General features: G+C 42.6%; 1 protein-coding gene across 1 annotated transcript; it reads left to right on the top strand.

The window, feature by feature from the left end:
• The first annotated feature begins 890 nt into the window (after window positions 1–890).
• Window positions 891–5819, top strand: LOC124671923 (sugar transport protein MST1-like). Its single transcript, XM_047208241.1, has 3 exons — window positions 891–1032; window positions 1119–1438; window positions 4743–5819. Exons 1-3 carry the CDS (start codon window positions 891–893, stop codon window positions 5817–5819), a joined length of 1539 nt encoding a protein of 512 aa, XP_047064197.1.
• The last annotated feature ends 5781 nt before the right edge of the window (window positions 5820–11600 follow it).

Raw genomic sequence — 11600 nt, 5'->3', positions numbered from 1 at the left:
AAAATTTGCAATCGCCGCCATCTGGGTCTCTTCCAGTTGTAGAAGAAGGAGACTCCATGCCACCGAAGATACCGAAGCTAGTGCCAGATCCACACAACAAGTGCTGCCCACAACGCTAGATGCAGGCGGCATTGCGCGCCCAACACGACCTGGAGGAGTACACCGGCCTCTGCAAGGCCCTCGCTAAGTAGGCGAATGTCGTCCTCCTGACGGACAGCGAATTCCGGAAGTGGTGGAGCGCCTACGACTCCAACAACATCATCGACCTCGTCCACAACAATGACAACGACAAACCCCCACCTGCACCGGCGGATGAAGTCGAGGGCGGCCAATGCGGCCACGAAGGCGAAGCCGAGGAGGAGCTGCCTATCCTCCTCCATTTGGGATCGCAACGACGATGTGAACGGCAACAACACTCCGACTCTCTTCTTCGGCATGTTAAACCGCTATGGCGGCTACTAGATTAGGTTAGATATAGGTTTCTAACTTCTTTCCACATTTGTAAAAATACCTAAATTTTAAAATAAAATCTACCGTTTGTTTGAATTTAATTTAAAAAAAATATTGGGTTTCATGTTTTGGGGGCGGCACTGTGGGAACCCGCTTCCACCCACATCTTCTGCCGGCACATGGACAAAAATGGGTGGTGAATTTTTGCCCCATCTGATAAATTTGGCTAATGTGCTGGTTTTAATTTTGCTATTAACTCGAGTACTGACCATGCTCAGCTGGCTGGGTAGTGCCTACCTGCCGTTCTTTGAGTTCGGCCACCAGCACGTGGAAGTCTACATATATCCTCTCCTGGCTCAGATGCCTTTGACGAGAGAGCTCTGTCTGCTGTGCTGCATAGCGAGGGCGTAAACGAAAGCGCGAAGTGCACACTGAGAGAGATGGCCGGTGGTGGTGCCGTCGTGGCGAACGACGGCCTCCAGGCCGCGGACTACGGCGGACGCCTGACGTTGTCGGTGCTCACGACGTGCCTCGTGGCCGCCTCCGGCGGCCTCATCTTCGGCTACGACATCGGCATCTCAGGTGAGCATCCATCCATCGCTAGCTGCTTCTTCAGTTACATATGGGAGCCGGCGGGGACGGAGCTTGACGAACATGTATGCTCTCAGGCGGCGTGTCGCAGATGGAGCCGTTCCTGGAGCGGTTCTTCCCGCACGTCCTGGCGAGGATGGCGGCGGCGAAGCGCGACGACTACTGCCTCTACGACAGCCAGGCGCTCACGGCCTTCACGTCGTCGCTGTACGTGGCCGGGCTGGTGTCGTCGCTCGTGGCCAGCCGCGTCACCAAGGCCGTGGGGCGGCAGCGCATCATGCTCATGGGAGGAGCGCTCTTCTTCGCCGGCGGCGCCATCACCGGCGCGGCCGTGAACATCGCCATGCTCATCATCGGGCGCATGCTGCTCGGCTTCGGCGTCGGCTTCACCAACCAGGTCAGTACAGTACAGTACACCTGCACATGTCACCTTCCATCACTGGGCATTATCTCATCAGTGCATGTGACAGTGAATGATCCAAATTAAGTCTTCACTTGACATATTCTGCGTATACGGCCAGCCATTGTTCACTGGACTCATTCGACCTTGCGTGCGATGGACTTGCATGTTAATTATTCGCAGACAGCTAGGTGTGCCTCAGTTACTTGCCATTGTGAACACACCATGCCATACAAAACTGTACCTAGCCGTTGGGAGCTATACTGAGCTCTTGCTAATTAAAGAAGAGGCTGAGAGGCTAAGAGCAATTCCAGAAGATTTCCCAAAACTCTAAAACCCAGGAATACCGGAAACGTTCTCTTTGCCACACTCGCAAAACACTCAATGAAAATGGACACTCAACACATGGCAAAGCAATGTGCCGAGTGTATATTGGTTTGCCGAGTGCTGCCGGTCAGAAACTCGGGGTTTTGTGAGAACGGCAATTCTACCGTACAAGGAAAGGAAAGTCCCGTGCATGCTCCACCTTCTCTCTTCCACTTTTTAAAGATAATTTGTCAGCTTTCATTCTCTTTCCTTACAAACTTTAATTTATAAGAACTAGTTCTAAATTTTAAAGTTATATAACTTTTAATCATAAATTCCATTAGAACATCATTTGAATATTTGGGTTTCTAGTGAAGAGAGCTTCAAAACAAGACCAATATTGAATATATTTTGACAATATTTGAAAATTGACTTAGAAACTTGATGAAACTTTAAATAACTTTATGAAACCTAGCGAGAAACAATTTGTTTCATTGTGTTTCAAACTTGGTTTTATCACAGTTAGCAAGTAAATGACAATTGACTCAGAGTTCACTGTGTTCCAAGCAAAGAGGTTTCTTGTGCATCATCATATTTGAATGCGTTTCAGTATACTTCAAACATGTTGGTTGGCAAACCTTAAACAAACTGATTGTTGGCCGGGAAACAAATGTTGGTCTGGGAAGAATAGTCTGTGGAGGAAGTATATGTTGATGGGGAAAGCTATAGCTTAGCCGACGAACTATTGGTCCGTAAAGAGATGTCGTCCAGAAAGACCTTCGCCAACTGCGCTTTCAGTGACAAATAGTTGGGGTCAGTCGACAAAACCCTTTCCCAACCGAATTTTTGTTAGCAAAAGCTGTTTTCCCGACCTACTTGTCTATGGGATTCTAGTGATGTGGTGTAGTGTATGTATTAGTCGCCAATTTATGAAATACCATTTTTTAAAATTGCATCTATTTTGATGTTCTTTTAATGGGTTTCTAAATCCATCACGAGGTTTCTTGGGTTTTGGTATTCATGTTTTGAATTTTTTCGAAACAAAACCTATTTTGAGCTTGTTCAAAATATACCGCCAAAGTGAATAGACAGATTGAAACATATTGTTAATTTGATATTTATTCAGACACATACATTTCAAATTTAGGATTAAAAATCAGTGTCTTTTCATTGGTGGTTTCACAGTCCATCAATACAATTCATTGTGTTTCAAAATTCTGATTTTAAATTTTGTCTAAAAACCCTATTTTGGGCTTGTTTAAAACATATCGCTGAGAGAAATACACATGTTCAAACATATTACTAATCTAAGGCTTATTCTGACATATGTAGGTTTTTCAAATTTAGGATTGTAAATTAACTGATTGTACTAATGAATGAGAGAGGGTGCTAGTAAATAAAGTACCAAGCACACTTTGGCATATTCCTATGTTTGTAGTAAGTCCTTCCCAAATTATAAGATGTTTTGGTTCGCTATTGGAGGCTACCAAAACATTTTATATTTTTTAATAGAAGAAGTATGAATCAAGTCACAATAGACTATAAGATTATATTTTTGGAGTTCTAAGAGGAGTAGTAAATCAAGATGGAATACACAAGAGTAATACACCCTCTGTCCCACGAAGTTTGTCTGAGATCTATTAACATTTAAATATATCTATATTTGAATGTATCATATATACATTTAAATTTTAATAAATCTTAGACAATTTTTATGGGATGGAGGGAGTAGTAGTACAGCTTGGCAAACTTCTAACTAGATAAAACTTGTTCAACTACTAGTCTGCGAATGAATCGTCGCCATCATTAGTTAATCATTTGGTAGTTGAGTAGTTGACCCGGTTGCTTGCCTAACAACTTCACAGCTGGTTTGCTGTAGCCGAGCTCCTATATAGAAGTAGTATTTTTCTCTTAGCCAAGCCCAAAACACTGTGACCTTGAGAGCATGTTCAACAGTAGGACCGGCAGCTAGTTATAAGACATTATCATGTCATCTAGAAGAAACCTTATAGTCAATATGATAATAGCTAGGTACTAAGATGTACCACTTTAATAATACATGTTCCACTTGTCACTTTAACAAGGTACTTAGGAGCATTGCGAGAGCCAACTCTTGCATGAGAGACCATTTAGACTAGCCAAAATGAAAGTATCATAAGTGCTATCATGCACGTCATGTTGACAAAAATTTGATGTGTCACATCAATTAATGACATAAGAGGTGAGAGGGTATTATAATATGATAATGTATCATAGCACATAAAACTAGAAAAAATAATAGTAAATACATCATGTACAAGTTTGCATGAGATTTTATGAAACATTAAATATGATAAAACTATGATACTATCTTATGATATTATGTATTGAGAGAGTGGTATCATAAACTAATATCATATGTATGATACTAGTATGTGATACTTCAGATTGTGACAAGTCTTACCTTCTCTCTGATCTAACTAAGCATAAATATAATATTTAAATCATTAGACCTGCTGACTAAGCCTTATTATACTATGTCAGACTCTAGCAGCTTTTTCCCACAAAGAGAGATGTTGTCCGATTATTAGTTTACTGAAAGTTCTTTACAAAAGTAGTGTACTCAAAAGAAGTGCAAATATGCTTTGTTTGACACTACTCTGGCTCAGTTTGAACTCTGAAGGTTGAGGTTGCTGAATTAGTGAATTGTACTGTCTTGAGATTGATTGACCTAATCTGGAAAATAAGCTACGAAAACATGAAAATTGATTAGTCAGACGAAAAAAACAGTTAAGGAAAGCTGGATTGCCTGTACTTACCTCAATACCAAATGCAGCCTCAAACAAAGTGAAATACCGAGATGATAAGGTCCAGAAATCACCCCTTAAATGCTTTGTTTGAAACTCTGACTCAGGCTGAGTTGAACTTTGGAGTTGCTGAATTGCGCTGTCTTGAATTTTTTCTGTTTGAAAAGTCTAAATCGACAAATTTCATACGAGTATGTTTGAAATGACAGGCCGCTCCTCTGTTCCTCGCCGAGATGGCCCCGTCGAAGTGGCGCGGCTCCCTCACCGCCGGCTTCCAGTTCTTCCTCGGTGTCGGCGTACTGAGCGCCAACCTCGTCAACTACGCCACCGCGCGCATCTCCTGGGGGTGGCGCCTCTCCCTGGGCCTCGCCGGCGCGCCGGCCGTGATCATCTTCCTGGGCGCCCTCTTCCTCACCGACACCCCCAGCAGCCTCGTGATGCGCGGCAGGACGGACGACGCCCGCGCCGCGCTGGTCCGCGTGCGCGGGGCGAACGCGGACGTGGACGCGGAGCTCAAGGACATCGCGCGCGCCGTGGAGGTGGCACGCGAGAGCGAGGACGGCGCGTTCCGGCGGATGGCGACGAGGCGCGAGTACCGGCCTCACCTGGTGCTCGCCGTGGCCGTGCCAATGTTCTTCCAGCTCACGGGCGTGATCGTGCTGTCCTTCTTCTCGCCGCTGGTGTTCCGCACCGTCGGGTTCGGCAGCAACGCGGCGCTGATGGGCGCCGTCATACTCGGAGCCACGAACCTGGTGGCCCTGATGCTCTCCGCCCTCGTCATCGACCGCTACGGCCGCAAGGTGCTGTTCATGGTCGGCGGCGTGCAGATGATCATTGCCCAGGTCGCGATTGCATGGATCATGGGCGCGCAAATCGGGAAGGGCGGCGAGGCGCCGATGGCGAGGACGTACGGCGTGGCGGTGGTGGTGTTGACGTGCGTCCACGCGGCCGGGTTCGGGTGGTCGTGGGGGCCGCTGGGGTGGGTGGTGCCGGGAGAGATATTCCCGGTGGACATCCGGTCGGCGGGGCAGGCCATGAACGTGTCCATCGGCCTCGGCCTGACGTTCGTGCAGACGCAGTCATTCCTCCCCATGCTCTGCGCCTTCAAGTACGGCACCTTCGCGTACTACGCCGCCTGGGTCGCCGTGATGACCGTCTTCATCGCGCTGTTCTTGCCGGAGACCAAGGGCATCCCGCTCGAGTCCATGACCACGGTCTGGGTCAAGCACTGGTACTGGAAGCGGTTCGTGGAGCCTCAAGGAAAGAGCGCCGAGGCACTTGCCTAGCTAGTTTCGATCTGTCTTTGTTTGTTCCCTGTGCATGTAAGGAAAAAAGTTTGTTCCCAGTGTAAATTGATATAGGGGCGTTCACTTTTATCTAAAGGGAACTGAGCAGACAAGTAGTTAAAAAAAATGATTCTAATGAGGTTTTTGCAGCTTGGGGCTTCATGATCTGCAATTTTGTGTACTTACGTGCAAGGCGACTTGACACATCCATCAATTTATAATTCACCGTTTAAATGATTTTAAGAAGGGTTATCTAGTTTCGTGCTCTTATTTTATCAGTTGTACGCACTTTTTCCTAGCCTCTGAACATTCCCTCGCGTTTCTTCTCCCATGGTCTCAAACGCTCGGACGAAGGGTTGGTGTTGGGTCAAAGGCGTTGATCGTTATATGCTTCCGACGAATAACACGTCGGAGGACAAGCTTGTCTCTCTTCATCTGGGGAAAAAAACCTCTCTCGATCAGCTCCTGCACTTCCCCATCCGCCACCCCAATGACCGCCGTGCCCTCTTACCTTATGTCGTTCCCCGCCCCCGTCGCGGGACACGAAACGATGGCGACTAGCGAACCGAGTAGGGCCATCGACCGCGGAAAAGATTGGCTTGAACTGGTCGTTTCCCTTCAAATTTGTGATGTAACTTGAAAATAGGCAGTATTTGACCATTGGACACGTGAATCGCTGCTGCCCATCTAACTGAATTTTTTCCAGCCTTGCTTTTCGAATAGGATTGGTCCAACGCTTGCATTTCGTCTGAAGTTTAGACTGGATACTAGCATATTGCGTGATTTTAAAGTCCAACATTTGAATGGATTTTCTTACCCAATGATGGTTGAAACATCCATTTCATTCAGAGATTTGCCAGAAAGTATGTGTGCTTGTTATCCCTGGAGCCCGGGCGATTCAGCTGATATACAATATTTCAACATTAGCGAGGAAAGATTGGTCCCACTAAATTAGCGATGAGCATTTGGGAATATTTTTGTTTGAATTATAATATCCATTTTGATAAAATTCATATCAATGTGCTCCTGCCACGGAAAGCAGCCACGTAAAGTAGGGGGACAAGGGAATGAGTGTTAAGACATCATCTGGTGGTTAGGCATCCTCTAGTGGTCATGAATCCAGTGTCTCTGATGTCTCAGCTAATAGTGTGCGGCTGATACGTCTCAAACGTATCTATAATTTTTGATGCTCCATGCTTGTTTTAAACCAATTTATATATGTTCTGCTTACACTTTGTTGCACTTTTACATGATTTCCGGCACTAACCTACTAACAAGATGCCATAGTGCCAGTTCCCTATTTTCTGTTGTTTTTGTATCTCAGAAAAGTTATATAGGAAATATTCTCATAATTGGACGAAATAAAAGTCAAAGTTAATATTTTACCGAAACGAAGATAGAGTCCAGAGGAGGGCTCGAAGAGGCGCCACAGGGCGGCCAGACCACCCCATGGCGCGGCCTGGGTGTGGCCCACGCCTAGGGGTGGTGTGGGCCCCCCATGCACCCCGCCGACCTAAATCCTCTGCCTATTTAAGCATGATCTCGGGAAAACCCTGGATACCCGAGCCTCCTTGCACGAAAAGTTCCATCGCGGCCGCCATCGCAGAACCCATCTCGGAGGTTCTGAAGCTCTTCCCGGCACACTGCCGGAGGGGGAATCATCGCCGGAGGCATTTACATCGCCATGCCCGCCTTCGAAGTGATGCGTGAGTAGTTCATCCCTAGACTATGGGTCCATAACAGTAGCTTGATGGTTGTCTTCTCCAATTTGTGCTTCATGTATAAATCTTGTGAGCTGCCCTACATGATCAAGATCATCCTTATGTAATCCTACATGTTGTGTTTGCTGGGATCCGATTAATCTTATATACTATGTCGAGGTGGATTATATATTCATGTCATATGTTATTTGTGATCTTGCATGCTCTCCATTGCTAGTAGATACTCTTGCCAAGTAGATGCTTGTGACTCCAAGAGAGGGTATTTATGCTCGATATAGGTTCATGCCTCTAGTTTTCTAGAAGAGTGATAATAACTTCTAATATTGTAGATGTGATGTTGCTACTAGGGAGAAAATAAAAATATTTTATCCAAGGGTAATTCTATTGTTTACTTTACACACATTGCTTAATGCGATAATCTGTTGCAAGCAACTTAATACGAAAATGGGTTCGGACGATAACCGGAAGGTGGATTATTAGTCATAGACGCAGTTGTATTACGGTCTATGTATTATGTTGTAATGCCTAATCAAATCTCATAGTAATCATCTTGTTATGTATGGTCGATATTCTGTCAATTGCCCAGCTGTAATTTAGTTCAGCCAACATGCTATTTATCTTTATGGAGAGACACCTCTAGTGAACTATGGACCCTGGTCCTTTCTTTCATGTTCTGTTTACTTACTGCAATTTCTGTTTTCTTTAATTACTGCAAACATCTCCTTCCACTTGATACGTCTAATCCTTTGTGTTCAGCAAACCGGTGAGATTGACAACCTCACAGCAGGTTGGGGCAAAGTACTTTGGTTGTGTTGTGTGCAGGTTCCACGTTGTTGCTGACGCTGGTAGTGCGTCCTGCCACTAGTCAGCTAGCAACACATTCAGAAGTCACGCCTTTCTCCTACTGGTCGATTAAACCTTGGTTTTGTACTAAGGAAAATTGGATGCTGTGCTCATCACACCTTCCTCTTGGGGTTTCCCAACCGCTTCTACAACAACGCTTAACAAGATTATCTGGCGCCATCACCAGAGCACCATCAAGATTTTCTGGCGCCGTTGCCAGGGAGAAAGAAGATTTATGCAAGGGGAGTCTCTCATCTCCAATTTCTTTACTTTGTTATAGTTTTATTTGTTTACTTTACTTTCTTTTGTTTGCTTTATTATATCAAAAACACACAAAAAAATTAGTTTCCTTTTATAATAGTCTTTTCTATAAAAAACACACAAAAAATTCTTTTATAGTTGTTATTTTCTTTCTAGTTCATTATGTTGATCCCTAAGTAAGATCTGAAGGACCTATCTGTAGGTAGTGGTTCTATAATTGGGAAAGATAACATTGAAAAATTCTTCAATCATGTTAGTAAGTATAAATATATTGAAGATAAATCCCTGGTAGAACTTGCTCCTAATTATGAAACTGCTGCAGCTTGTTTAGTTCAAATGCTGGAGGCTAGATTTGTTAGCCTTAATCCTTTTATGAAAAAAATGTTTCTTAAACTCCATGAAGTTGAGGATGATGAAAATAAATACTTTATCCTAGAAACTGTGCTTAGAGAATTTAAAGCTGGTGTTATAGAAGCTAGGAAAGTTTTTGATAGGTTTGAGATGCTAGGCTCATGTGTAGATATCTTTGGTACACTAGACCAAACCAAAAATAGGAAAGAAGGTAAAATATCAATACCTTTCAAATTAGTAGAAATGCATGAAGCTTGGAAAAACAATTTTGATTAGATTGTTCCTAAAAATCCATTTGATGAAAGTAGTGAACCTAAAAGTGCTAAGAAAGAGTTTTCTAAGACCCATATTGATAAAATATAAATCCTTGTTGAAAAGACTTCGTGCATTGATCTTAATGCTTCTTCACTTGATAATACTTGATGCTCGCACTTTTTCTGCGCCTAGCTGAAAGGCGTTAATTAAAGAACAACACTCTTGGGTGATAACCCATGTTTACTTACTGTAATTTTTTTTCTTTTGTTGAGTCTTGGAAGTTATTACCTCTGTAATAACCTATCCTTATCATTTTTATTTTGTTTTTGTGCCAAGAATAGCCTCTAATAGGAAGAAAGTAAGATTTGAGGAAGTTGCTGTCCTCAAAACAGATTCTGTGTTGTTACCATAAAAATTCGTAAAAATAGCCATAACAGAATTTTGAGCTATCATTGTTTATGCATATGCACCGGGTTATTATCTAACTTTCTTTAGTTGACTACTTTTCGAGATGAGCAACAGAGGATTTTCAAAAAAATCGATCTTTACCTGTTGTTCTGTTTTGACAGATTTCTGCACTATTTGCATTTGCCTCTTAAATCTCTTTATTTTTGAGTTCTTTTGATCAAAGAGCTTTTTGAAAGGTTGCTACAGTAGCTAATGCTTTAATATATGTTTGATATATGTTAGTACTGAACCCAAGTGGATTTGTTTATTTTGATTGTACTAATGCTGCTAATAGAGAATTGTGTGAAGTTTTGTATGAAGGAAGTTTTCAAGTATAGGGAGAGAAGAATGGTGTGATGAGATGAAGAATGGAAAAAAAATCAAGCTTGGAGATGCCCCTGCACCCAAGAAATATCCAAGAGGTACAAGCGTCAAAGCTAGGGGATGCCTCATCCCCTCTTCATCAACAAAGCAACATGTCATCTCTCTATGCGCTATATTTTTATTGCTTCATACGCTATGTGTTGTTCTTGGAGCGTCTTTATTTTTGTTTTTTGTTTTGTTTTGTTTTGTTTGCTGTAGCATATGTTGGATCTCGGCACATTTATTTTGGATAAAGACCCGCTCCGTTTTAATTGCATACAACGCTCTAGTTTTCGCTCTTATTGTTCTACGAGTGTTCTAGTTTGCTAGTACGCGTTTAGCCCTTGTTCTTTCACTTGAATTTTGTTCAGAGATCATTATTATTATTTATTTATGTATGATTAGATCTATGATCCATATTGTATTTCATCTCTGAGAGCTATTTCAAATAAGTTGATTGGTGTTGGATACGAGTAAAATATTTCATGACTATAGTGGTGCAAAAGGAAACTTGTCTAGACCGTGGCATAGACTTTGACATGTTATATTGGATGTTATTCTTGTCATATGCTTAATTAGTATTTATTGTTTTAGCATGACTTGTTTCAATTGTCTGAGAGTGCGTAATGTGTCATTGAAAGAATCATGTGTTGTTTTCATCATAAAAGCATAATATTGTGGTATTCCCCTTTGATGCTTTATTGGGTTGACTTGACACATGCTTATACCATGTTATGACTATAACCAGTCAACTAAAGCCTCAATGATCATTTATTTTTTGACTTGTAATATCACTTTATGCTTTGATTGATAATGTTTTGTCGCTATGCATGATTATGGCCATTAGTGCTCTCTTAGTTGGTCGCTCCCAGTCTTTGCTAGCTTTCGCCTGTGCTGAGTATGATCTCTACTCGTGCATCCAACCACCATTAATCAAAGTTTGCCAATTGTGTTCACCATATCTACCTAGTAGCATTAATGCTATTCCAAGTAATTCATCAGGTTTTTATTTATCTTCCAAATTAAATTTTGGCATGAGAAAATTTGTCAGTAAAGCTCTCACGAACTTGATGGCACATTTACTTTCTTGCACTTAATAAATTTGATCATTGTACCTACCTTATGAATTTATATGTTTGCAAATTGCAAGTTGGGATTAGTATAACCATACTTTCATGGGAAACACTTTCGACGTTGCACTTATATTTAGTTGATGTTATATTCTTTTGTTTATGGATGCCTAGCGGTGCGGAATAAAATGGAAACTTGTAAGTCCATGAAGTTTGTATATGAGTTAGAGAAACGCCTGGGCCGCTAATCTAAGCCATGCATCATTCATGATGGAAATTTACAGCTAAACCATATATAGTGAGCATTCTATGAAGCATTTGCAATAAAAAAGCTATACTCATAGTAAATAAAAAATTGCTGAGCTGCTCATTGTTTGTTTGTCTTGTCATTTTGGCATGAGATTGCTCTTACAAGAGTACCTCCATATCATCGGGCAAGAGGTACCCCGTTGGCGGTTCTCAATGATACA

This window comes from Lolium rigidum, chromosome 7 (assembly GCF_022539505.1).
Source record: "Lolium rigidum isolate FL_2022 chromosome 7, APGP_CSIRO_Lrig_0.1, whole genome shotgun sequence".
Classification (NCBI taxonomy): domain Eukaryota; kingdom Viridiplantae; phylum Streptophyta; class Magnoliopsida; order Poales; family Poaceae; genus Lolium; species Lolium rigidum.
Note: the sequence above shows the minus strand (reverse complement) of the source record. Positions and strands in the feature narration are given on the sequence as shown.

What these genes read in the sequence shown, in the direction of transcription:
- LOC124671923 (XM_047208241.1), top strand. Translation starts at nt 891, where the DNA reads ATGGCCGGTGGTGGTGCCGTCGTGGCGAACGACGGCCTCCAGGCCGCG. An exon ending in CTACGACATCGGCATCTCAG is followed by an intron (nt 1,033 to 1,118) that starts GTGAGCATCCAT and finishes GTATGCTCTCAG; the next exon opens with GCGGCGTGTCGCAGATGGAG. An exon ending in GCGTCGGCTTCACCAACCAG is followed by an intron (nt 1,439 to 4,742) that starts GTCAGTACAGTA and finishes TTGAAATGACAG; the next exon opens with GCCGCTCCTCTGTTCCTCGC.